This window comes from Phasianus colchicus, chromosome 4 (genome assembly GCF_987193195.1).
Source record: "Phasianus colchicus chromosome 4, bPhaCol1.hap1.1, whole genome shotgun sequence".
NCBI classification, from domain to species: Eukaryota; Metazoa; Chordata; class Aves; order Galliformes; family Phasianidae; genus Phasianus; species Phasianus colchicus.
This window is the reverse complement of record NC_143439.1, coordinates 33,195,320-33,222,173: the sequence shown is the minus strand read 5'-3', so window position 1 is coordinate 33,222,173 and position 26,854 is coordinate 33,195,320. Positions and strand designations below refer to the sequence as shown.

The window sequence follows — 26,854 nt, the reverse complement described above, 5'->3', positions numbered from 1 at the left end:
CCCCCCAAAAAGAGCATGGAGGCAACATCACACACTTTCAGGTCAGACTGCATGAAGGCAGGAGAGAGAATCTCCAGTCACACAGCTTTCCACAGCACCTTAGAGCAGCCTCAGCTTCTTTGCTCCTTCTGTTTCTTCTGAATTCTTCACCAGTCTGGATTCACCCTAGACACACATGAACCATTTCTTAGCCTTCCTGTTCACTTGGGCTCTCCTCCCACTCACACCCTCCTTATGTTCTCCTACTTCCATCAATCCCACCCAGATCCTTTCATCCAACTGCTTTCCACTACTCTTCTCAGAAACACAGCACCACAAAACTAAACTTTGCCTGCACTACTGAGGAGTCCTGATCCAGCCCTCAGTTCCCCAAACTTGGAAACATGTAGTTAGCCATTAGTGTTGCAAAGCCTAGACTAGAATCTCTCCACCCATGAAGTATAAAGCCAGGCATTAGAATAGAAATTCACTTTAACAGGATGCAGGTGAAGTTGTAGATACCAGCTGGCTCTAAATCTTGCGTTCCTTTCTTCTGTTTTTAAATTTTAACTTTGACCCATTTCTTTCTCATGCGTACATATCATTAGCCAAACAACTCTGTTTCACAATTAGATTTAAGAAATGATAATAAATTGCCTTTAAACAAAAATGCAGAAAGCTGACAACTTACCTTTCCTCAATAACAATTGAAGTTATTGCCTTCCACTTCCCCAGTGACAAAAATTTGCATTACTGCTTCAATGAACATGTAACGTAGATAAGTAGATGTTGATCATGCCTAGTGCTGTACAACAGATGTTGCAAAGAATGAAAGCCAAAACACTGAAAATGTTGCATTCCTAATAAACAAGCTGTTCCTTTTTTATTGCTTTAGTTATGGTATACTGGTAGATTCAGATAGCTCTGATAAATGTAACAATACAGATCTGTTTAATAGTCAAACATTGTGCAGGTGTGCCTCATTAATGTCAGATATGGAAAGATTGTTCCTTAGAGACTATAGATTTATACAGCTGAATGCTTTACATACTCCACACACTGCAACAAGCTGAATGCCATGACTCTAGGCCAAAGCAGAGCCAAGGTTCGCAGCTAGACTCTGCAACATAACTACCAATCAGCTATCTCACAACGTAAAATAATTTTTGCTTTAAAACTACCATGGGACATAAGCTTATATTTACTTTTAAGTTCTTTTGAATCTCAAGTCAGAATCCTCTTTTTTCTCAATCAAGTTTCTCACAGAAAAAGGTAATAATATTCTTGAAAAAGGAAAAAAATTCTCAAAGCCATGCTTGCTGCCCTGAGCTTCATCTGGACACGAGCTTGTTGGGAGAGGCCAATAGCAGCTTTCATCTCCCATCAGTGCTAACAGACATAGCCTGTGATGCCACATTATGTAGTAGTCAGAACTCCATGACCATATAATTTGCCACATCAGACATGAGGACTGTGAGTTGTGTGTGTCTGTATTTGTCTCTTCTAGTTTCTACTCAAGTGGTAAAAGAAAGTTGTGGTTTTGAACCCATGCAACACAACCATTCCTCCCACTGTGAGCTTGAATTTGTTGGTCTTACTCCTGAAGTTCTTCCTATGCTTCAGTAGAAGCATATGTGTATGAAGTGAATAGAACTGATATTGTTTTAACAGAAGTTTCCTCATACACCATCAGCTCAATCTCAATAGCTTTCTCAAATGCTCTTATCTTTTCCAACAGCAAAAATTAGCCAGCTTTACATTAAAAAAAAAACACTAAGATTTCCAGAGATTATCTCAGTCATAGCAATAATTAAGTTTGATTCTTGTGTTAAAAATATTCCTGATTTATTTTTGCTTCAAAATTTTTCCTGCTTCTTATTGAACATCCACTTCTATTTCTGAACTGGCAGCCTAACTACCTTTGGATTGATGTTTTAGCAAGATCTAAGTCATAAAACTTTCACAGTCTGTCAGAACACCAAAATGTCAGCATACATCCATGTATTCTTCACTGAAGATATCAGCCACAGAAGAAAGGGAATTCAAGCAGATGCTGTGTAGTCCTTAATATGATACTGAGTGCTAAGGAACCCATGAGAAGGTGGGATTCGTCTGCAGCTGCTGATGAATCACTTGTCTCATGCAAGGGAGAGAACAGAGGATTCTGAAGTACTTCTGTGTACTTCCCCCCCTTCCCATCCACAGGATGTGACTTTTGACATAATCTAGCAGTTAGTATGAACAGAATTAGTACTGCTCGTACTTTAATGCAAGCATCTGTAAGTACTCCTGTAAATATCAGGAACTTCACTGCACATGTGCTCTAAAGCCTGACCTCTTCAGGAAGGAAAAAGGGGAGGTTAGATTCCAAATATAGACGGTGTTTGTCTTATAAACTCTTAACAGCAAAGGCTGTGTTCAGGGTTTTCATTTGAATGCATATGCATCCAGTATGGCTATTTCAAGACACACAGCAATGTGAATCACATGTCCAACTTCAGGAGGGGACTACAGGAGTGAAATGCAATTGGTAATATACTGTGGATTTTCCCCACTTAGAGAACGAAGTCCAGAAATTTTCTGCGTGTTTCCAAGAGGCAGATTCACACTAAGTCAAAAAAATTTAGGAAGGATGCCAGAGCCACCTCTAAATAGAGGATAATTGAGTCCTGTCCCAGCCTTTCCTCATCTGATTTGCTATGTTTGTGCAAGTTGCCAATACAAAAAAAAGACCTCTGTATGTTCACAATGACTCTAGAACTATCTGACAACTTCATTTTATAATTATTTTCTGAGAGCATTTCTTACAACCAATCCTCTTCACATACATTAAAAAATGTAGCTTTGAAGTGAGAAGGAATGGGAAGCAGTTCAGTTCACAGAAAGAGAAAACAGAAGAAAGCAAAAGAGAAAGAGGGAGCAAGGAAAAGGGTAGGAGAAGCGATAGGCAAAAGGGAATGAGATAGCTATGCTGTTCAGATCCCTATGGCTTGAGTCCTACCAGTTATACCACAGAACTATGAACAATGGACACAGAAACCCTTAATACTTACACTATGACTTAGCAGCAAATTACATTCCCTTGGTAGTAATTTAATCTACACTGTCTTGCACTCATTTGCTTAACAGAATATCATTTTAGTCAGTGTCAAAAGCTTTATTAAGGTGCATGTGACATTTGCTGCTAATCTATCTATCCATGGAATCCCACTAGAGAGAAAAATCAGGCTGAATTAAGGTGTTTAAAATAATTTATTTGTTCTTTCTAGTCCCACAACAGCAAACTTCAAATGAAAACACAGACTTATATGTGTGGGCTATACCTGCATGCTGGGTCTGGACACAGAAGAGATTTCTATGCCATTTCAACCTAGGCCTCCTTACCACACAGAACATTTGTTACAGCAAGGGCTTGTGCCAGACAGCCTCCTCTTATATCTTTTTGTACTTTTTACTAGACAAGCAATTAGCCTAAGGCTTAAAAAAAAAAAAACATTTTTCCTATCCCTTGCTTGGTAGATAGAACTCTGAAATTAAGAGTACTGCAATTTCAATTAAACAATAGTAACAGCTGTGACTGCCATTATTCCATAAGATTATCTGCCACAATCTTTTGTGAGAACACAATAAAGGAGAGTAGCTATTATCTCTCAATGCAGTAACTTTGATCAATAATCTAAGAAATTTTGTAATTGCAAAGTTCTGTGTATTTTATAACCTAATCTTGAATAAAGAAAGGGGATATGGACAATGAAGCTAAACATGCTACAGAATCACTTGTCATTCTTAAAATCCACACGTGTGTGGAAAGCCTGAGTGAAACTGCATCTCCTAGCTAAAAGGCAGCCCAAAGGATTCTTATAAAGTATATTAGAAAAGACCACGGGAAATCAAGAGGACCCAGACTCACATAGTACAAGAATAACCAGATCTATGTTTTCCACATGTTGAGAAACTGATGTGAAAACTAGGTGGAGAGTGTGTGAATGTCAGATTTTAAAAATGCCCCTCCTGGCAATTACTAAGAGCATACCAAAAAGATGAAATACAAAGTATCATAGCAGTAGAATCATAGAATCATTAAAGTTGGAAAAGACCTCTATGATTATCCAGTCCAACCATCCACTGACCATCGATATTGTCCACTATGTCCTTAAGTACCACATCTTCATGATTCTTGAACACCTCCAGGGACAGCCCCCACCCCCTCCATGGGCAGGCTGTGCCAGTGCCCAACAACCCTTTCTGAGAAGAAATTATTCGTAATACCCAATCAGCAATTTCATATCAAACCACAGAGCATATTTCTGATATATGACCCAAGTCCATCTCAAGAAGACACCATGATGACAAAGGTCTGATTTTCCAAGGAGGTATCTCACACGTTATTTAATTACAGCTGGCTCCCAGAAGAATAAACCTACAGACCAGCTATAAGGGTCTGCATGCCAAAGAAAGCACGAGCATTTCAAAAACACTTTTGGAGATTGCTTTTTTCCTAGATAAAAGCAGAAGAAAACCACCTTTAAAAAACAAAGGAGAGAACAGTTAAAAAAAAAGAGGTAAAAACACAAGAGGAAGTATTCAGATAATACTGCCAAAGAAGTTAAAGTGGTTGCTGAAAGAACAAATAGTAAGTCATTTCATCAGCTCGACAAAAGGCCAGATAACCTGTTTACATTATCTGGAAAGGTTGTCAAGAATAAACAAAAAATACTTGAACACACAGGGAAAAAAAAAACAAGAAAAGTATCACTTTTCAAGGACAGACTCAAGTAGCACCCAGAGACACTTCAACAAAGAAATCACATTCCTAGAACTACACATTAAACATATCACATTACAAAGTGAAGACTAGAAGACCCACAGAAAGTTAAAAATAGCAAAAGTGAATGCAGAGAAATGATATGGGACCAAGAAAAGCCTTTAAAATAACACATGAAGCAGAGATAACAGTTGTCTTGCATGAGTGTGACTCTGTGCAACAATCATTGAGGTGAGCAAAACTACAGACATAAGAAGTCATCTGCAATGTCATTTTAATCATTTTTTGTTTTTCTTTAAGCTAAAGCAAAAATAAGCTGCATTTCATGTGTTGGCCAGATTTTCACTCAAAGTATAATCAAAGGAGCATCAGATACCATTTATTCAGCACACTTCATAGATTCTCCCAGCACATGGAGAGTTTCTATCACGAACCATTGCAAAGTGTCTTGAATTGTTATTATACAAAACTAATTACCATCATTACAATAGAGTTTACATGGTAAAAACATAGGCTAAAAAGTGGCTCATCATATAGACTGTTATTTAATAACAAAGTATTCTCTAAGCTATCTTGTTTGGCATTGCCATTAACTTCAGTATAAGAAAACACAGACATAGAATATACACATTCCTTCTCACAGAAACAACATAATCTGAAGATCTAGGCCCTGTGAATAAGATAGCTTTAAGTGCTAGCTCAACAAAAAAATAAAAACAAGAACAGTCCAATAGTATTAAAAAGATTCGTTATGAGAAAAAACAATCTAAAAACTCCATACTGGACTGTAACTCAATCACTTAATTAGAAAGTCAAAGTACAACACAAATGAGTCATTCTGCATGCACAAGCAGCAAAGAAAAATCTACAGGATTAGGTTGGACATCAGGGGGGAAATTCTTTACAGAGAGAGTGGTGAGGTACTGGAACAGGCTGCCCAGAGGGGTTGTGGATGCTCCATCCCTGGAAGTGTTCAAAGCCAAATTGGATGGGGCCCCGGGCAGCCTGGTCTAGCATTAAATGGGGAGGTTGGTGGCCCTGCATGTGGCAGGGGGCTGGAGATTCATGATCCTTGAGGTCCCTTCCAACCCTGGCCATTCTGTGATTCTGTGATTTCCTTGTTTAGCTGAGACCTAACTATGAAAAAACAATTCCAAGACCAAAAGACAATTCCAACCTGCAAACCTACTGCACACAATTTCCATCATGCCTGATGGATCCAACAGTTAGAAAACATCCAGAGGTAAAAGACTACACACCTCATCATTAAAGTTACCAAAAAATTAAATAGAAATACTCAGGACATGTAAAAGATGGTCAATTAACTTTATCAAAATTACTTTTTCAAACTTGTTGGAAGAAATACTGCCTGGCAACTAGGCCTCTCTTTATATTTTAAGATAAAATGGCAGAATTCTCTGATGCCATTACAAAACTGTGGTGTTATAAAAAACATTCAGACCTCAAATAATCTAAACCTTGTATGAAACAGCTTTATTTCAACAATATTAGTTAATATTACATGCTATTTTTAGTTCTTGCAGCAAAACACAAAACAAAGTAGTTTTTTATTCTTATCATAAGCTCAGCTAACTCAGTTTGTACTATAAATGATGGTCCTTACCTGACATCCAACATGAAAGCTAAATAAATTTCAGTCTTTCAAAGAACAAGTTGAAAGGTACAAGTCTGAAGTCCACTCCATCATCACATTGTGATATCAATCCTTCTTAGCCAATTTAATGTAATTTTCATATGAAAAATATAGCGCTTACATACAAACCTTCCTCCATGAGGTACACAAAAACAGTATGGAATAAAATCAAGAGCGGGCAGCAGTCACAAATGAGTAGTAATTGGGATGTTTACATATGGTATTTGTGGATGCTATTAGTACACAAAGGAACAGAAAGTAACCGTGTGGTATGAGTACACAAGTTTAATGATGCTTCGTATTGCACCCCAGATTATCTTCAGTGCCACGTGATTCAAGCTTTCTCTTCCTTAGGAGGACAGTGGCAAGATAAAGCCACAGAAAAAAGTATCACTCAATTTTCCTTATTACCTTAGTCTAAACTTGAGTTTTTAACTCCTAAATATGATGATCTGAGAGGAAAGTACATCAATTGTCCCCCTTATTATCATAAAATCCTCACTAGAAACCATGCCACAAACTAAGTGCAAGAAATATGGAGGATAAGCAAAGATATGAACAGTACTGAAAAATAGAAATTGTAGATAACTGGTTGCACTGTGTCTCTGAATTTACATCTCACATATATACATATATATATATATATATAAAATGTGCTGCCAGACAAGTCATAAGGTATACAGAAAACAATTTGACTTTCTAAAGAAACTCAGAAGTAAATTTAAAGCACTGTATTCTCACTACTATTGCTTTAAGTGTCTTTTAATATTGCTTTGGCAATTACAGCCTTGGAGCAAATGATTGATTCTCACTATTTACACATTAAAGTGTACTATGATTTCTTTAATATTAAATGAATCACGCTATGGCTGTACATTAGTTCTTCCTGCAGCTGGAGGTGCTGCTGCTCATGCCACATGTATGTGAGAACAGTATGGACCTGTGGATGCTGCTGCCACACAAGCTGAACAAAACCAGCACCCCAGTGTCTTTCCTATGTTCTGTCAAACTGACCAAGATATAGAACCAACAAATGCTTTATTACAGGAGATTAGACTAAAAAAAGGAAGATGTTGCATGACAGCAGACCCACAGAGAGACAGTCACATGTCACAGAACAACCCTTGAGAAAACATAGTCCCCAAGACCATTTTTCTTTTTATCTTAATGACAGAAGATCAGCTTCCTCTCTCAGTTACACACATGCAGTCCCTCACTTGTGTTAAGAAGACAAGCCTGTGACTCAGTCAACTGAAATAGCAAGCATGACTGTTCAAAGAGCATAAGAACAAGACTAAGGTGAGAAATGGGAAAGCAGAAATATTAAGCACTGGAATGTGCAGAGGGGGAGGTAGTGACAGAGGCAAACCAGCTGTGCTGTCACACTGACAGAGAATATTACAACAGGCACTCTGTGTCAGAGACACTCCAGACACATAGACAGGAGTGTTTTAAGACGCAGTATTACTGCATGATAACAATTCGTATACTAAGATGGCAACTTCTATTGAAAACATGGTAAATTTGCAGTTTTATAATTATTTCCATAGCTGCATGCAGATTTTTCTTTAAAAAAAAAATCAAGCAGAGGTTGCCACTCTCACACGTAATTCACGTCAAACAGGCAGTTACTGACTTACCTTTTTTTCTTTTATTTTTGTATAAAAGAGACTCAGCTCTACTTTGTTTTTCTTATTAGAAGGTATTTCCCCATCAATGCCATTAAAAAAACATTTTTCACTGCTTCTGCAATCCAATGAGTTACAAAACCTGATAAAGACAATGCCTTAGAGCCTCTCAATTTGTCTCAATCTGAAACAGTGTTGCTCATTTTTAAACAGTTGCTTTTTAGCTGCTTGTTCAGGATTCCCCATAGAACTGGTACCTCAGCTTGCCTCCTACTAACTAGCAGATTGCTGTGTTTCCACAACAAACACATATTGAACAAAAATACTCCAGATATAACCAATCTGATGTTTCTGAACTATGAAGGAAAGTGTAGCATTATTCACTGTACTCAAATCACTCCTATTTCTTTCCATGGAAACTACAACAGCTAGAAAGAGCACAATAACACTACTTGATAAAGTTCTCAGCCACAACACACTATTTTTCAACAGTCAACACTGTTAGCTGATTGGCATGGATGAAGTGATCAAGATGCTCTTCATTTTGTAGTGTGACATCTGTGCATGACCATCTAAAACACAGCTTGCCTTTCACTGTCATCACTGTAAAAACACACTATCCACCATATCACTGTGCCCACATCCATTCTCCAGAAACATTCAGCAAGCATCAGTGGGTGCCATTTTCTTCACATGGAGGAATCTGATGATACACCTTTGCTTCATACACACTTCCACATCAGAAACCACTTTGTCAGACTGTTTCTCTGCTGCTATGTGTTGCACAGCAACAAAATGCAATGGGGTGCTGATGTGAAGGTTCAATCTCTACTGCCATAATTACAAACATCTGTCTCTGACATCATAGGTCAACATCATAAAATAGGAAGCACTACTTCCAGAGCAGCCCTTTTTACAAGACAGAATTTTGAAGGAGTGTTTGACAAAACAAGTCTGTGGCTGCAGTGATTTTATCTTATGTACGCAGATTTACCTATCAATGAAAGGTAGACCTTAAAAAAGGGGAACACGTAATATTGATTTTTTTCCCTTTCCCAGTACTTGAGCACTTGCTTATTAACCATTCTTTAGTTTCATTTTCTTCTGAAAAATAGCAAAAACCCTCAATTTTAATTTCATTAATATGAATATATTATATATATATATGAATATGATTAACTTTTTTTCTGCTCAAATTTGATGTGATATTTGATACTGCACTAATTATAGGGAAATTTGGAGGTCACAAAATTAGTACTGTGTGTCTTCCTCTTCACTAGTAATTATAGACAGCTCAGTGACTATTCCTGTGAATATTCAGAAGAAAAGCTCTGGTCATCTTCAATTTACCTGTTGCCTGTTTTTGTCAGAACAACTCACCTGGAAGCTCTTCACAGGTAGACTAACAAAATGAAGAAGATTGTGGTGGCCCCTTAAACAAGAGACCACAACAAAGTATTTTTCACCTTACACTCTTTTCCAAACAATCGCAACTTTTTCTTGACTCACATCCAAAATATTCTTTTTGAACTCTCTCAGTAACAGACCCTCCTCTGCACAGTTGTGTATTATGCACTCAGTTTTCCTTGTTTTCTTTGACATTCAAGAATCAGCAGGCCTGGCATGTGATCAAATACAGAGTTTTAGAGCTGAGTACCCCCTAATATATGGAACGGCTGCTGACATCATTGGGTCAACTGCAGGATAGATTTTCCTGCAGTCTTTGGCATAGCATATAAAACAGACTGTTAATTGTTGCTGTTCTGATAACTTATATCCATTTTTTCTCCTCAGTAAGTTCTCAGAAGGCTGAGAAAACTTCACAGTCTGAAATTGATGGATCTAATAAATGCATTATTAGGAACTGGATATGCAGTTCCTATATATGCAACTGGAAGAAGTTGCATTACTGAAGACTTTAATTGACTGTTTATTTCTGGCTAGCTGGCAGTGCATTAAAACTAGTCACAGTACAGAGTCTTGACCCTCAACCCTCCACACCTGTCCACACTCACACAGTTCTATTATTTATTTTGTAAATCTAATGTTCACATTTTCTCTGAAGAGTGTCTTGTTTCAGTTCATTTTTAAACACTGAAGGACCAGGAAGTATGATCACTTCTTATTAAATAACTCTAAAAAGCAAGTTATCCTTAATGTCTTACTACTATCTGTACACAATCAATAGCTCTCTGCGGTCAGCTTAGGAACATCCAGAAAGACGTCCAACCCAAACAAAGAGAGCCAAAAACTTTGTGAGCCCTTTTATTTGTAAGGAAATTAGATTTATTTATATAATTTAAATTCAGGCCTAATCAGCCTTTCTTTATGCAATAAGAACAATATCTGATATCCCAGCAGAGCCATGAGAGATTACATACACTTCTGAAAACAAATGCACAACCTCTACATTTCCCTAATACAATCATGGTAAGATCTTCCTTTTACCTAGACAATAACTGTACTTTGCAGTGCTGCTTTCCTGATAGTTGTACCAAAAAAAAAAAAAAGCCTGACAAAATGTGAACTAAGGATATTGTCTTATAAGGGACATTACTGGCAAAGATTTTTTAGAAGTATTAGGAATAGTGTTTATAGTCTGAACATATGTATAGACAACCATATTGGATACTGTAAGCATCAAGGAGGAATTGTTTAGCTTAATACAGTGTACTGCACTTCAGGACAATGGGATTATTATTCTTTGTTTTAAGTAGCACCCACTGTCCTGTACTATAGGAAGCTGAATTGCTCCACCCTAACCAAACACAGCAGGTTCTTGATCTCTTGAATCAGATTGGAAGATGAAGACATAACGAATAGGAATAGCATGTGGTAGAGGGTGGCAAAGGAAAGGTCATACAAATAGCACAGCGATATGCCTTATTATTATAAATGATTCCAAATGACAGTTTGTGAAATAGTCCCTTTTGTTCACAAATATGGATACTGAATCATAGAATCTTTTGAGTTGGAAGGGACCCTTGAGAGCCATCTAATCCAGAACCCCGACAAGGAACAGGAACACCTACAGTTACATCAAGTTGCTCAGAGCCCCCATTCAGTTTGACCTTGGATGTCTCCAGGGACAGGGCTTCCACCACTCTAGGCAACACATTCCAGTGCCTCACAACTCTTAGTGTAGAAAAGCTTCTTCCTCATATCCAGCCTAAGTCTTCTCACTTACACTTTGAAAACATTTCCCCTTGTCCAACAACAGCAGGCCCTGCTGAAGAGTCTGTCCCCCAACCCACACTACTTCCTGCACCATAAAATATATGTATCAAATAATAGAAATATGAATGGGAGAGGAAATTCTTTCCAACTGAGAGTTGCATTAGATGATGAAATTTTCAAGCAAAGCCAAGATTTTTATTCCTCTAGTCACTTTAGAAGAAATTTGGCAAAACACAAAGTAGCAGAGAGTGGAGAAGAACACAGAGCAAAATAGTTAATAGGACATGTTAATAGGCTGAATATTCCAAGAGTCATCCTGATGCGCAAGAAAAGGGAATTCTAATGAAAAAAAACAGGATAAGAAATAGGAAAAGCAAATGCTGAGTTAAAGAGCAACACTGGGAAATGAACATGTGCCAGTACAAAAAGGGAAGGGAGGGAGAAAAGCTGACAAAAATGGCAAAAAAGTGAGGAAAAACATGGCATCAACAGCACGTCCAGAAGAATGCTCAAGAGGGGGGAAAAAATGAAGGTAGTTTACTTTTTTTGTATGAAGAAATATTTAAGTTTGAAGAGGAGGGAATAATCAAGAATAGAAAGCCATGAAGTTATGAGTTATGGTCTGGAATTTCCTCTGAAGTTCTGTGACTTGAGTTTCACTGTTAATAAATTATCTTCAGAGACCCACACACTATTCCGATAGAAAAATGGTCCCTCAGTTTGTACTGTACTGTTTATTCTAAATTTAATGCTCCCCATAGGTGACAGAACACTTGAGACTGCCAACTGTCAACACATTTGACTGATATTTAGTATTAATGAGTCAGTAAATATCCCCCTTTTGTTGTGTAAAAAGGGGCAAGATTTTCTTTCCTCTTTGATTTTTCTTACTCATTCAAAATATGCAGCCTTGCAAAGCATTCCCTGTCAAACAGAGATAATGGAGATTTCATTGGCCATTGACTTGCACATGCTGATCTATCTCCTAAACAAAAGCATCAGCATGCTCACACAGGAGGAATCTGGCCAGTTGGAGGGCTTTATTGAATACTTAAATACAAAATTAAACCATTTGTAACTATTGCATTTACTGTAAAAATCTGCAGAAGGTAATGACTGAATTTGACTGAATTTGTAATTTAAAACAAAAGCACCAGCAGAGAAATATAACTAAAAGTTAGCCCTGAGAAATCCTGTTCCAGATTTCTGCAAAGCATAGTTGGAAAAGGGCTTGCATTTTTTTTTTTCCCCCAATACAAAGCAATTACAGGCATTACTAAATAATAAAAATCCATGAAGTGTTCAGGCATTCTGGGTTTTTTCTGCACTAGGTCATGTTGGTAAAAGTTACAAGATCCCATGGCCTGCTGACAGCTCTCCACCTTTGACAGAACACTACGAAGACAAATGCTTACGTAATCGAACACTGTATATTTGTTTTTAAATGTACCCACTATTCTTAGTATTAGCATCATGAGAACAAATATAGGAACTTGTTGAAATTTAGAACTGTATTTGCCCCTTAAAGAACCAAACTCTGTGCCTGTAGTCTGAGTGCAGCCAGTACAGGACATAAAATATCACAATATAAAATGCAGCTTGTAATAAATCATCTAAATCAACTTCTGCAACCTATTGCTGATAATGATCATAATATCACCTACTGTGTCCATGTCAGCAGCTTTTGCATTCTGATGACAACTTCAAATATCCAGAAGTAATCAGGATTTCCAGTTATTTTGAAAACCAGAATGTCCCACTTCCAGACTCAAATAATCAGAAAAAAATCATAGAACTGGGTACTTCAAATTTTAAAGATTTTCTTCTAGTTGAAGTTCATCAAGAAGTACTAAGATATTCCTATATTGTTTTGTTACTAATGCAATGACATTTCATATTCTCTTCGAATGAATACTCAGTAAAGTCAACATAAACTTTTAATACTGAAATGCTCTGAGATGCCAGTATTGACAGCTATACACAGAAGAAAGTGTTCACTGAAGCTTTCTCTCTTCAGAAAGATTCTCAAAACTCATCAGTAAGAATGAGCAACATTAAGTCAAAACACCTGAAAATGCTCTACAGAACACTGACCTCACAGAAACTTGAGGATAGCATTTGTTTCATAATGATAATTTTGCATAAATGTTTCAATAGTGGAAGTGCTCTAGGAGACTCTAAGAGAACTACCAGTCTGCCACTGAGGCAAGCAGTTCAACTGAAAAAAAATTCAGACAAACTAAAAAATTTATATCTGACTCAATTAATTAAAAAATTCAAGTAATATGGAATAGTATAATAAAGCTCTCATTTTATACTTAGCCTTGTTTAAATCACATCATGCATTTAGTGGAAATCTGTTCAGATTTCTCTATTGTAACTAAAAAATGGTTCATTAAATATGAGTAAAGCACACGTAAAACAGCTCAGAAATCAGTTTGTTTATAGACAACCACTAGAAATCATCATTCAGTACAGCTCCATCTGATTGGGTTTTTCTGGCATCAGTACTAAGTTTACCAGTATTCAACAACTAGAAAAGAAATATGAAAATACAGTTCTGTTTGGCAAGCTTGGATGTTAAAAATGTATTTTACCACTGCCAAATTTGGAATTATATCCAGGAATAGAAAATACAGATAGTATTTATAGATTGGACACTGCATTCTTCAGAGTAATTAAGGAAAAAGACAGAGTCAAAAAGGAGGAAACACTCCCCTTTCTCTGTCAGGCTATGGCTAACAAGTTGAATTTTATCTTTAGATCTATGAATGGGAGAGGACTGAATAGAAGAAAATGGATATTATTTAATGTAACATTAATGAGATCAATCCTGCAATACTACACCCAATTCTCATGCCAGTTTTTTCATTAGATTTACAAAGCTAGAAAAGGTACAGCAATAGGCATTAAAATTATACAAGAAAAGGAGAACACAGCTTAGAGTGGGATTTAAAGTAGGTTAATCTACCTAAAAAAGACTAAAAAGTTGATACCTTCAGCAAAAATAAGAGATACAAAATAGATGCTGTATAACTAAAAGACAAGGCAAGGTCAAAGGCTGAAGTCAAATGAAAACAAATTTAAACAGGAAACAGAGCACAGATATTTAACTCTGATTAACTACTTAAACTGATTATCTAGCAAAATGTTGAATTCTTATCCCCAGTGTATTCACATAATGTCTGGAAGTGATACATTGGACAAACCACCTATCAGGCTTAACACAGCAGTTAAGAGGAAAATGGAAAGGCCATCACTACGTAAAACAAACTAGATAATACAGAGATCCCTTCCAGAAATTAAAAAACAATTCTATTAGCTTTCCCATACTATTGTGAATGACTAAAACAAAGAAACATCATTATCTGGATAGCACAATAAATCCACAGCCACCATTACATCCCTCAGGCTGTCCCAGATTGTTCAGGGTCTCAACAGGCATGGAGCCAGAGCTCAGAATACACTCCTTTCATCCCTAGAACATCTGTCACAACTACAAGACACCTTTGCTAAAACAAAGCTTCTGGAATCCCTAAATACCTAGACATAAGGGAACTGCTGCCCCAAGGGCAGCATCCAATCAGATTATCGTAGAGACAGCAGTACCAAACATAACTGTTTAAAGCCAACTTTAAAGTATCCATGAAAGACAAAGGTCACAATCAAATAAGTAAATAACCATTTACCCCTCTCTGAAGATCAAAGCTTACCAAACACTCCACAGGACAGAACCTCCAAGTGAAAACCCATCCCTTGTGCTGGCCAGCCCTTAAATGTGGTTGGGCTGGCACAAGTGAGTTGCTCACACCTGTGCTCCTAGAGCTGGCTCCACCCCTTCTCCAGGTGCTCAATCACTGGTTCAGGCGGAGACTTAATGGTTCTCATAAAATGATATACAGGTGAACATGTACAATTTGCTTTTGTTGACTTGCCTCCCGTGGATCTAAGACCTCAGCTTGGTACAATGCTAGATCCAAGGACTGGTGACATACCTCTTGATCTATTTTTACTCTTTTTCTTTAGTAGCTATTGCCTAAATTTACCTCGAAGTACCTGTTAAGGAAATAACACCTGTGCTAAAGTAACCCAACCAGGTGGAACAAGACACTTCTCTGTTCCTTTAGCTGTAGGAATCACATTAGATACATGACATTCTTCCTCTCTTCAGCTGCTCTGTGTGCCAGAACATAACCCTGCCACAGGAGGAGATGGTTCTGCCTGCTTCTCCTTCAAAACAAAACTATCTGACCATCTGCCTTTCATCAGTTCTACTTCAGGGGTTTCATTTGTAATGGCTTCAGTAGAAAGTGCATAATTATTTCTGAAGATCAGTCTCTACTGCCTATCTCTGATCAGAAAAATATCCATACTAGGAGAAGCAGAACTTTCACAATTCCCTAGAAAATAATTAGGAGAGAGGTTGGACATCTTAAAATAGCCATAAAATCCTCACTGCAGGGAGGAATCAAAACAAGCAGCACAAGAGTTTGTCATTCTATCTCATTGCTGTCTTTTTAAATTTTGCTTTATTTTGCTGGCTAACAGTACTTCACATCTTAATTGCAATATTTTGATTCTAATGGTTAGAAGAAATATTTTATTACAGTCATATGATACCAACTGACCTGAACATAAAGAATGTCTGGAATCAAATGCTATTCCTTAAATTACTTGCTACACGAGATGCAGTTGGCTTTTCAGCTGTAAAGCTTGTGTAATCTGTTCTGCCTCAGTCAGCTCATTAATTCAAAGAACTTGAATTCAACTCTTAATACATCTTAATCATTTAGTGGCATAAAATGTCACACTTTGTATTGCTTTTAGAGAAGGTAATACAGACATGTTTATATATGCACATGAGCGCCCATGCAATTGTTTCATAGATACTTGATAGTACCCCTGCAACTTTCCAATTTAAGATAAGGTATGAATACTATTTCAGATACCTGAAAAGAGAAGTGTGAAAACAAATTATCTTTAATGGAAGTACCATCACACAGGTAAAATTCCCAAATTAACTGGAACTCAAAGCACACCGATATCCAAAATACACCCTATATACTTACCACAATTTTTAGAAAATGCATGTTATATTCATTTTCCATATATGCTTCATGGTTTCAACAGCTACGGACCCATAAGTTAGAAAACACACTGGAATGTACTGAGTTTATTAATCATATAAGGACAATACAATAGAAGTATTATTAAATTTCACTTCTTAGTTCTGAAACTGCTTATTTTTGAGAACTCTAGTCAGAAATTAAAGGGATAGAAAATTAGGAAGGAAAATTTCTTTTCTTTTATTCCATTGTACTTCTAACACAGTTGACTAAGTTTTCCCAAGTAATTCCTACAACGGTCTGCAAGGCAAATTACTATATTCACTTAACACTTGTAACTCCAGTACACATCTCTGCATGCTGATTGATCATTTCCCTCTGATGAAACTACTAGGTAAAACTCTTTATCTTTGATACTGAAGAGTTTTCTCACTGAGTTTAATGGAAAAGATACAATCTCTTATTGTGCCCAAAAAGGAATATCCTAATGTTGATGCAAACGGAACACTTTTAATTTCACTAAGTTTGTAAATATATCTCACAAGAGGTGTTTTTATTGCCTTTTGGGACACAGTTTGGAGATTTACTTTTCAGAAGCCCAAACAGAGCCAGACCTCAGCAATGCATTCAGGAAGACAAATACATCTTTGACACCTCAAAGAGCCCATAGGACAAGCAAAAAGTTCAACACACTACTTGATGGGAGGTATGCATTTTCATTTCTCCAAAAAAAAAGAAAGAAAAAAAAAAAACACCACACAGAGCCTTAGTCCGTTGCTTAACGGAGAAAGAGAACACATTAAGAGGAGGTCAACAGAGGCACTGCCGTCTGTAATTCACGTATTAGATCGCTAATTTCACGAGGCCGGGAACCGTCACAGGCCGCGGCATCCGCTACCACAGCGCCCTCTCGCGGGCGCAGCGCAGCGCACGCGGTCGCCTATCGCTGCAGGGCGCCGCGAGTGGGCTGTTCGCACTCGGCCGTTGCAGGTTCGGGTTCTGGCAGGCCGGAGCAGCGAAGGGGACGGGGGACGACGTGGCTCCCCCTGCGCCAAAACGCGACTCCTCCTTGGGGTTTGCTGGGCTCAGGCATTCCCTGCCCCTGCCGAGCAGCGTTTCACTATTCTGCTGGCGCTTAAGAGAAACCATCCAACAGCAAGACTGTGCCATGGGGCTGCTGTAGGGGCAGTTGGAACTCTTGTCCTGCTTGAGCACATCTCATTCCGAAGGGACCGACTGCTTTTTCAGTGGAAAGCAGCCAAGTGGGGCCGGGCAAGGAGGCTCTCACCACCCTGCAGGGCCACACGTGATTGGGATGGACTTTGTGCCTTCCTTTGGGCACAGGCACAGACAGTGTGTGGCACCTGCTGCCAGCATGGGAAAGGATGAGGTGCTCACGCAGGAGCTGGGCCGCCTTCACGACATCCCACTCTACAAATCCTTTGTGGCAGGTTGGCCACAGGTGGAGGCCTTCCAAGCCCGGCACGATGACCTGATAATCGCTACGTACCCCAAGTCTGGTAAGTGGCTCCAGGTGAGATGGGGAGGAGAAGGATGGTGCACAGCTGGGTAGTTCAGAGCCCCTACACTGCTGCCCCTGTAATGCTATCCGTGGGCTGCAGGCACAACATGGCTGAGCGAGATCCTGGATGCGATCTACCATGATGGCGACTTGGAGAAGTGTCGGCGGGATGCTATCTATAACCGGGTGCCCTTCCTGGAGATGAAGGCCCCTGGGATGCTGAGCGGTGAGCATCTGAGGGCTGTGCAGGGAAGGAGCAGTGCTGGGGCAGGTGTGGGGTCAGGGCACTGAGCCTCCATTCTGCAGGTGTTGAACAGCTGGAGAAAACCCCATCCCCACGGCTGGTGAAGACCCACCTGCCAGTTCACCTCCTCCCGGCCTCCTTCCAGGAGAAGGACTGCAAGGTAATGCCATGAAGCAGCTCCCAGTCTCTCTCCCCGTGGGGCAGAAGTGAGGGGACACCGCTCTTGCCCCCCCAACCAAAACCTTGGCTCCCTCCAGGTGATCTATATGGCTCGCAATGCCAAGGATGTCGTAGTCTCCTACTACTACTTCTACCAGATGGCCAAGATCCACCCTGATCCTGGCACACTGAGCGAGTTCCTGCAGGCATTCATGGATGGAAAAGGTAGGGGCTGAACTCCCAGACTACCCCAATAAATGCCAGTGAGGAGGGCATCCTTTGCTGTGCCATTTTTCAGCTAACCCTACCCACATCCTGCAGTGGCCTATGGCTCCTGGTACAAGCACGTGAAGGGCTGGTGGGAGAAGAGGCACGAGAAGCGGCTTCTCTACCTCTTCTATGAGGATATGAAGAAGGTGAGGGTAATCTGGAGGGAGGGTCTGGAGCCTACCTCTGCTGCCCCAAGCCATTTCTGAGGGAGTGCCAGCAGCAAGCATCCCCACTCCTGCTGCTCCTCAGGACCCATGGAGAGAGGTTCAGAAGATCCTGCAGTTCCTGGGCAAGGAGGTGGCAGAGGAGACGGTGGCAAGGATCTTCCACCACACCTCCTTCCAGGAGATGAAGAAGAACCCTACTGCCAACTATGAGACAATGCCCACTACACCGATGGACCACAGCCTCTCCCCATTCATGCAGAAAGGTGGCTTTTGGCTTGTGGTGCCTGGCACCCCAGGGCACACTGCAGCCCTCATCTGTGGATGCAGATATGTGGAGGGGCAGGTTTTGCCTCACGTGCTTTCCTACCCCCTCAGGCATCTCCAGTGACTGGGCGAATCACTTCACTGTGGCCCAGAATGAGCGCTTTGACCAGCACTACCAGCAGCACATGGCAGGCTCGGATCTCTGCTTCCAGTTGGAGGCATGAGGGGTGCACATCTTGGGGGCTCTGCACCCAGTGAGGAGCAGGTACTGGATTCCTGCTGCAGCAGTGCCAGTCTGGGGCACACTACCATTCATTTTTATTCCTGTAATAAATTGCAATAGACAGAGCGTTGCCAAGAAGTTCAACAACTTCTCTGTGAGTGGAAAAACCCCAAAGCAGCCAGAAGGTGCCCACAGCCCCACAGTGCCTCTTTGCCTAGACGTGTTTATGCCTCTGAATTGCTGCAGATTGCTTTGCAGAGTGGGCAGTGGCAGGGCAGAAATATCCATTGCCATTGCACCAGCCCCAGGTTTGCAGGGCAAAGGCAAGAGGAAACAACGCATGCCCCACTCACACTCTAGCACCCACTCACTGGCACAGTGGCATGGGATCATCCCTGCTCACCCACAGGTGCAATGCTTCTGCTCAGGCATCACTAGGGTAACCTGGTCTCCACCCCATTGGCATCAAGGATTTGCTCTGGAGCCCCAAATCTCCCATCTATGCCATTTCCAGCTTTGGTTTTATGAGTTTCCAAAATAGTGAATTTCGGTGCTGAGGAACATCTCCACGTGTATCCAGCTGCTGGCGTTGCCAAAAAGATGTGCAACCTCCCTCCCAGCACAGCGCGTCTCCCTTAAATTCTTTTCCCAGCAGTGCTCTGGCTGCTGCAGGCACTGCTCTTTTGCAACCGTGCAAACTTTAGACCCGCCTTCTGGGCACGAGCCTAAGTGCCGTGTCTCAGCAGTGAGCCCCATGCAAGTGACACCCTTCCCCAGCTCCATTTAGGATCGGGTGCTGAGCTTGGCACTGCCCATCATAGACGCTGGACTCACCCCTCAACCCGCTGTCGGCTCCAGACCCCGCACGCCTTTTCCCTCCCCCAATGACGTCCCTATTCCCAAGCACCACCCCCCGCCTCCATCTTCTGTGTGGGGAAAGGAAAATAAAGCCCCCCGTGTCTGCTGGCTGAGCATCCCTGCTCCTCGCGTCACACTGCAGCAGGTAATGAGCAGCCCCCAACCAGCCTCTGAAACGCTAAGCCTGAAGACCGGAGGGGCTCAGGAGGGGGGGAATCTGGTTTCCCTGCCAGCTGCAGAGTGTTGGCTAGCCACTTGCTGGTCGATCCCTGCAAGGCCAGCTTTGCGGGGTGGTGCAGGCCCTAAGAAGTGGATTTGGGAATCTCTACGATTGCACAAGGGATCTAGAGACAGGGGCAAATCTTTGGTTTGCCAGATGCATTGGTGTGTCATGCCACCCACACCAACACCAGGAAAAGGACAAGTTATCCTTCAGGATCTGCCCTTTGCCCAAGGGACAGCACTCACTTTTCTCAGAACTCTTCTCCTGCTGACCCAAAAGCTGATGCCAGACAGGACATGGGCTTCTTCCCCTCTTGGCATCCTCTTTTTCCCTACCTTTGGCACCAAAATTCAGGGGCTCCCAATATACCTCACAGGAGGCAGGGGCCACTTCCCAGGACACCAGCACCATGGGTTTCCTCCCATGGCCAGGACCGGTGAGCTCAGCAGGAATTTCAGGGCCTGAACAGGGATGAGGTGGCCCTATGACGACCCCACTGCTATCCTGTGTCCCCTGTCCCCATCAGGATGAGCACAGTGGATGCCTATCTGCGCCAGCCCTGGAGCACTGTGCATGCCATCCCCATGGTTAGTGCCTTTGCTCAGAACTGGGAGAGAGTGGATAACTTCCAGAGCCGCCCTGATGACATTGTAGTGGCCACCTTCCCCAAGTCTGGTGAGCAGCCTCAGCACGGGAGAGGGGCTCTGCACTGAAAGAGTCGAGGTGCATTTGGGTGCCTGTGATGGGTTTAGGCGGGAACAGCACCAGCCAGACCCTTGTCCCTTCCATCCCAGGCACCACCTGGATCAGCGAGATCGTGGACATGATCCTTCAAGGTGGTGACCCCAAGAAGTGCAAGCGGGATGCCATCGTCAACCGGGTGCCCATGCTGGAGTTTGCTGCCCCCGGGCAGATGCCAGCAGGTAGTGGGCTTTGGGCAGAGGTAACCCCCAGGTTGGAGGGGCCATATTGGCCAAAAAGAGTGGGAGCAGGTTGTGCTTTTCAGGTGTACCCTACTAGTAGTGGGAGTGCTTTTTGTAGGCACAGAGCAACTGGAAGACATGCCATCCCCTCGTGTCATCAAGACTCATATCCCAGCTGCCATCTTACCCAAAACTTTCTGGGACAAAGGCTGCAAGGTAACAAAGTTGGAGGGGACATAACAGGAGGGACTCTGCAAACTAAGGGTGTGACCAGCCCTACTAGTACCTTGCAAATCCCCATGCACCACCAACACCAGCCCCTCTGCAGATGATCTATGTGGGTCGCAATGCCAAGGATGTGGCTGTCTCCTACTACCACTTTGACCTGATGAACAAGCTACACCCTCACCCAGGGACATGGGACCAGTACCTGGAGGCTTTCATGGCCGGCAAAGGTGGGGGGGGGACCCATGGGAGCAAATGGGGACACTGAGGATGCTGCCATGTGGTGACATCCATGGCCACTCTCCCCACACAGTGGCCTATGGTTCTTGGTTTGACCACGTGCGGGGCTACTGGGAGCGCCGGCAGGAGCACCCCATCCTCTACCTCTTCTATGAGGACATGAAGGAGGTGAGGGACTGGGGCTGATGGTGGGGCTGAGGCTTGGTGGTACTGGGGCTGAGCACCAGCCCTTGCCTCAGGATCTCTGCCAGGAGATTGCCAAGGTGGCCCAGTTCCTGGGGTGCGAGCTGACCGAGGTGGCACTGGAGGCCATTGCCCATCACACATCCTTTGAGGCCATGCGGGACAATCCCAGCACCAACTACAGCGTTGTGCCCTCCCACCTCATGGACCAGGGTGTCTCTCCCTTCATGCGCAAAGGTGAGCAGCCCCAGAGGGCTCCCAGGCCCCTTATCCCCTCTGGCCCTGCTCAGCCCCTTCTCACCCCCCCAGGCATCACCGGTGACTGGAAGAACCACTTCACCGTGGCCCAGAGTGCACACTTTGACCAGTACTATGCGCAGAAGATGGCAGGCACCGACCTGTGCTTTCGCACACACATCTGAGATGCCTTCTCCTGTCCTCATTCCATAGCCCCATATTGCCCACCCACGCCCACAGGACCACCTGAGCAACACCATGGGCTCTTTCCCCTTTCTTGGTGCTGCTGGAGAGAAATAAAGTGTCCTTCCTGAGCCCACTCTGTGTGCTGCTGCATCGCTGCGCTTGCCTCATCCCTGACACACCCATGATCACTCCTCAGACTGGGGCCACTGAGTTCAGTACCCATGAACTCCGAACTTCCCATGCGCTTGCTCCTCCCTCCTGGCACACAGACTGCTGACAAACATCTCCTCCCACACACACTCCGTCCTCCTCCCTTCTATTTCAGAGCTTCCACTGGACCTGAGCCTCCCTGTCCTCTGCCGCTACCTTCCCTGTGCCACCCTCCTGGTGTCACCATCCTGTTGCTCTCCTGCTGTCACCATCCTTGTGCAGAACGCACGCTGCCAGGTGAGGCCTCCTGCCTACACTCAGCCCCTTGGACTGCGGGTGCCTCATGGGACCAAGTGGGCAGGGCTGCTCAAAGACTTGTGGGACCCAGCCTGTGGCATGACATGGGGTTTGGGCTCTGCAGGCGTGCATGCTGCACCCCAAAACCTCCTCCACGGATGGGAGCTGCTGCAGGATGTTCCCAGTCCTTATCTCCCTGCTTCCCTCCCTAGATGGGAGGAGAGGGGTGGTGCTAGGGGATTCTACTACCCAGGACACCCTTGGGGCTCCACTCCCTGTTCTAGAGGTTGCAACTCCCCAGCTGTGCATGCAGACTGGTACCCACAGGCGAGGAGGACAAGGGGGTCCTAGGCTGCTCCCCCAAGAAGCTGCCTCCCATGAGTCCTCCCTTGTCCCCATCAGGATGGCCACAGTGGACAGATACCTGCGCCAGCCCTGGAGCATGGTGCATGACATCCCCATGGTCTACGCCTTTGCCCCAAACTGGGAACGGGTGGACAACTTCCAGAGCCGCCCTGAAGACATTGTGGTGGCCACCTTCCCCAAGTCTGGTGAGCAGCCCAAACCCCACCAGGTGTGGTGGTCCTGGGGGCATGTGGCATATCCAGGACCTGCTATCTTGGGAAGGTGCATGTGGGCTTTCCTTTCATCCCACAGTACTCATTTGGAGTATGGGGACTTTGGTGGTGCTGAGAGTCTCTTCAGTACCTTCCCCAATGGGCCAATTTCCCCAGGCACCACCTGGGTCAGTGAGATTGTGGACATGATCCTGCAAGGTGGCGACCCTGAGAAGTGCAAACGGGATGCCATCACCAAGCGGGTACCTATGTTGGAATTTGCTGCCCCTGGGGAGATGCCAGCAGGTAGGGGGGAAGGGCTCAGCTTGGGACACCCCACATGGGGCTGTGCCCAGAGGCACACCAGGAAAATCCTTTGTGGTCCCCAGGAACAGAGGTGCTAGCTACCATGCCCTCACCCCGTGTGGTCAAGAGCCACCTGCCTGCACATATCCTGCCCAAATCCTTCTGGGACAATGGTTGCAAGGTAGCCCCCAACCTCGGTCTCCTCATCACTGCGTGTGGTGTTCAGAGCCCCAAGGGATGAGAGCATCCTCACCACTGTGGAATCAGGTGCTGTCACCAGCCTCTTCCACAGATAATCTATGTGGGTCGCAATGCCAAGGACGTGGCTGTCTCCTTCTACCACTTTGACCTGATGAACAAGTTTGAACAACACCCAGGAACATGGGATCAGTACCTGGAAGCTTTCATGGCTGGCAAAGGTGGGGGAAACCCATGGGAGCAAATGGGGACGGTGAGGGTGCTGCCATGCACCGCCATGGTTGCTCTGGTTGCTCTCCTCACACAGTGGCCTATGGTTCTTGGTTTGACCACGTGCGGGGCTACTGGGAGCGCCGACAGGAGCACCCCATCCTCTACCTCTTCTATGAGGACATGAAGGAGGTGAGGGACTGGAGTTGATGGTGGGGCTGAGGTCTGGTGATACTGGGGCTGAGCACCAGCCCTTGCCTCAGGATCTCCGCCGGGAGATTGCCAAGGTGGCCCAGTTCCTGGGGTGCGAGCTGACCGAGGTGGCACTGGAGGCCATTGCCCATCACACATCCTTTGAGGCCATGCGGGACAATCCCAGCACCAACTACAGCACTGTGCCCTCCCACCTCATGGACCAGGGCGTCTCTCCCTTCATGCGCAAAGGTAAGCAACCTCAGTGGGTTCCCAGACTCCCCAGCTCCTCTGGCCCTGCTCAGCCCCTTCTCACCCCCCCAGGCATCACCGGTGACTGGAAGAACCACTTCACCGTGGCCCAGAGTGCACACTTTGACCAGTACTATGCGCAGAAGATGGCAGGCACCGACCTGCGCTTCCGCACAGAAATCTGAGTCTCACACACCTTCAGATTTCTGCTTTTGCAAAAATAAAAGAGTTTCACTTCTGCCTTCCCACTGTCTCCCCAGCATCATTTCACACTCATTTGATATCATCTGCATCACTGTGTTTGTTGATCATCACCCACTAGGACACACATCTAGCTGTGCACACACAGATTTCTGGGGGGAGGAATAAATAAGTCAGAGATGTGTTTCCATTACATGGGAAACAAATATGTTTTCCGTCCCCTGTGCACTTCTCTGCTGCCACCCTGCACACAGTAGTCCTGTGTCCACCATCTTCATCCTCTTATATCAATCAGCAGGTGCTGATGAAAAGCCCCCACTGAGGTCACACAGCAGCTGAGCTATGGGAAAGAGGCATGGTAAGTGGGATGGGACGAAAAACTATCCCTGGCACTGCCAAGAGAGAGTTGTATTCGTGTTTACTGTCAGGGACCTGGAACATCCACTGCTGCTGTCTCTCTGAAGGAATCCCTCTGAAGGTGTGATTTCTTTCTCAGATGCAGGTGAAGTGATCCGAGGCATTCAAAAATGACATTCTGGTTTTACTGGGTGTTGCTTGTTTTGTTCTTATGCCCTTTATTTCTTACAACAACACAACCACCAGTCTTTCATTCACATTCCCTGACACTCCACAGGCATTCCTCAGGCCATCACCCCCTGGCCATGTATTTCTGTGCTGAAGAAATCTGTATGAATGCTGGATTGCTTCTGGCAGTCCCTCTCTCAGTCCCTCAGCACCACAACATGACGACTGGCTGCAGGAATTTCCTTTCATTTCTATTCCCGCTGCTTCCAGAAAACACCACTGACTGCTTTTGCCAGACTGCTCCAACGCGCATGCAAATGACTTGGTTTTAATTTGTTCCAGGCACTTCCTGTCCTCTACAAACCCTTTGCATGCCTGTGGTGATACAAAGCCAGGCCTTGCAACATCCCCTCCTCTTCCCTTCCTCTTGCTTCTCAAGTGGCACGTTGCACCCACATCAGCAGAAAAAAAAATTCTCTCTTTTGTAATTCCCCCTATACAGAGATGGGCTCTGCTCTGCCTCCAGACTGCTTTCTTAGACTACAAAGCCTGCAGGTGGATAAAGTATGGCATCAGAGATAGGTACAATTGGTGAATTTGGTCAAAATTTAGCAGAGATCTCATTTGTTTTTCATTCTCCTGTGGAGCTACTAATATATAAATGCATTATGAAATGTGAGTAAATTCCTGCATGGCTCAAAGCAATGGCTGCTGCACACCCATTGCCAGAGCCCATGACAGCCTGGTCTTTGCCTGATTGCTCTGTGGGACAACTCCCTGCTGAGTCCAAACTTCACACACTAAAATCAATCACCTCTGAGCTGACCTGGCTCAGGGAAAGCTCTGACACAGACAGGGCTGAAAAGGCACTGGATGGCTTCCATCACACCTACACCCTCCCATTTGCAGATCCAGTGGTCCCTGTGGCACATAACAGTCCTGCAGGAGGGCTGACACCAGTCTCCCCTAGCAGGATGCAGCACTGACTGTACACAAAGCTTGGACTGGATCCTTTCTCATTTTGGTTTTTTTTTCCCTTTGCAGAGTGGAAAGGCCCAAGCATGAGCTATCCCATTGTCTGTATACTTACATGCAAAGGTGTCCATGCAGCATCTGAGCAGCAGTGGAGAGAATTAAAAAATCTGAAACTAGACAAGGAAATATTGTAAGCATAGGTACATTTTGTCCTCTTGCAATGCTGCGATAAAGTCACAAGCTGGCTGAGAAATGGCATTATGGTACAGGTCCCAGCTCATCACCTTTTGCTGGAGTTTCCTTCTTACATTTGGGGATTGCAAGGGCATCAGTTTTCTACTGCAGACAACGTGTTGCTCCATCTAACTTCCCATCTCAACCCGCACTTGGGGATGAAACAACCTCCAAACAACCTCAGTCTTCTCCACCCACACATTGCCCTCTCTTTGAAACACTTGTCTTTTACCACTCAAGACTTCCAAGTTCCTGTTTAGCCCCAAGACTGCTTTCTTAAAATAACAGATAGGAAACATGCTGTAATTTGGTGCTTCTCAGGGCAAATGCCTCCCTTCTGAGCTCAGGTGCTGAATTTTTGAGGTGCCGGTGGTCATCGAGGCTTACTTGCTGTCACATTTGGGTGGATGTGGAAGATGTGGAAGACATTTTTGTACCTGTGTGTGAAAAACATGAGGCCGGATGCCCTACCCTTTGTGTAATTAAACTTGAGTAACCTACAGCTATTAGAGATCAGAGGTTGCATCAGCCATTATGCTGAGTAATGCTAGATATGTAAAATGC

The 26,854-nt window shown here is 43.6% G+C and overlaps 3 protein-coding genes and 1 long non-coding RNA gene across 6 annotated transcripts in view; 3 read left to right on the top strand and 1 right to left on the bottom strand.

Moving 5' to 3' along the window:
* LOC149918164 (uncharacterized) overlaps positions 1-19,974 on the bottom strand; it is a 138,172-nt gene extending 118,198 nt beyond the window's left edge. Inside the window, exon 1 of one of the 2 annotated variants that reach the window (XR_016466044.1) lies at positions 19,953-19,974. This is a non-coding gene — a long non-coding RNA (uncharacterized LOC149918164). Of the gene's footprint in view, positions 1-14,892; positions 15,003-19,952 lie in introns of those variants that run through there. The other variant, XR_016466045.1, reaches the window with a different exon arrangement.
* LOC116231207 (sulfotransferase 1 family member D1-like) lies at positions 17,272-19,141 on the top strand. The gene is made up of 7 exons (XM_031596838.2): positions 17,272-17,789; positions 17,892-18,017; positions 18,098-18,195; positions 18,293-18,419; positions 18,516-18,610; positions 18,714-18,894; positions 19,007-19,141. The coding sequence occupies exons 1-7, from the start codon at positions 17,585-17,587 to the stop codon at positions 19,117-19,119; spliced, it is 945 nt and encodes a 314-aa protein (XP_031452698.2). The 5' UTR covers positions 17,272-17,584; the 3' UTR covers positions 19,120-19,141.
* A 24-nt stretch (positions 19,975-19,998) lies between the features above and the next one.
* On the top strand, positions 19,999-22,493 carry LOC116231208 (sulfotransferase 1B1). Of its 2 annotated transcripts, XM_031596839.2 has the most exons (8): positions 20,025-20,121; positions 20,726-20,874; positions 20,994-21,122; positions 21,241-21,338; positions 21,451-21,577; positions 21,661-21,755; positions 21,827-22,007; positions 22,080-22,489. In XM_031596839.2, exons 2-8 carry the CDS (start codon positions 20,727-20,729, stop codon positions 22,190-22,192), a joined length of 891 nt encoding a protein of 296 aa, XP_031452699.1. In that variant the 5' UTR covers positions 20,025-20,121; position 20,726; the 3' UTR covers positions 22,193-22,489. The 2 variants fall into 2 exon arrangements, with proteins under 2 accessions (XP_089995276.1, XP_031452699.1); XM_090139150.1 differs by lacking the exon at positions 20,726-20,874 and having other exon boundaries at positions 19,999-20,121; positions 22,080-22,493.
* Positions 22,494-22,518: 25 nt separating this feature from the next.
* LOC116231209 (sulfotransferase 1B1-like) lies at positions 22,519-24,600 on the top strand. The gene is made up of 8 exons (XM_031596841.2): positions 22,519-22,640; positions 23,043-23,191; positions 23,375-23,503; positions 23,587-23,684; positions 23,796-23,922; positions 24,009-24,103; positions 24,175-24,355; positions 24,428-24,600. The coding sequence occupies exons 2-8, from the start codon at positions 23,044-23,046 to the stop codon at positions 24,538-24,540; spliced, it is 891 nt and encodes a 296-aa protein (XP_031452701.1). The 5' UTR covers positions 22,519-22,640; position 23,043; the 3' UTR covers positions 24,541-24,600.
* Positions 24,601-26,854: the final 2,254 nt, after the last annotated feature.

Bases quoted from the DNA above. Each gene is read 5' to 3' on its own strand.
- LOC116231207 (XM_031596838.2), top strand. From the start codon at position 17,585: ATGGACTTTGTGCCTTCCTTTGGGCACAGGCACAGACAGTGTGTGGCA. The intron at 18,018-18,097 runs GTGAGCATCTGA...TCCATTCTGCAG, and splicing joins GGCCCCTGGGATGCTGAGCG to GTGTTGAACAGCTGGAGAAA. The intron at 18,196-18,292 runs GTAATGCCATGA...GGCTCCCTCCAG, and splicing joins TCCAGGAGAAGGACTGCAAG to GTGATCTATATGGCTCGCAA.
- LOC116231208 (XM_031596839.2), top strand. From the start codon at position 20,727: ATGAGCACAGTGGATGCCTATCTGCGCCAGCCCTGGAGCACTGTGCAT. The intron at 21,578-21,660 runs GTGGGGGGGGGA...CTCCCCACACAG, and splicing joins GGCTTTCATGGCCGGCAAAG to TGGCCTATGGTTCTTGGTTT. The intron at 21,756-21,826 runs GTGAGGGACTGG...CCCTTGCCTCAG, and splicing joins TCTATGAGGACATGAAGGAG to GATCTCTGCCAGGAGATTGC.
- LOC116231209 (XM_031596841.2), top strand. From the start codon at position 23,044: ATGGCCACAGTGGACAGATACCTGCGCCAGCCCTGGAGCATGGTGCAT. The intron at 23,192-23,374 runs GTGAGCAGCCCA...CAATTTCCCCAG, and splicing joins GGCCACCTTCCCCAAGTCTG to GCACCACCTGGGTCAGTGAG. The intron at 23,923-24,008 runs GTGGGGGAAACC...CTCCTCACACAG, and splicing joins AGCTTTCATGGCTGGCAAAG to TGGCCTATGGTTCTTGGTTT.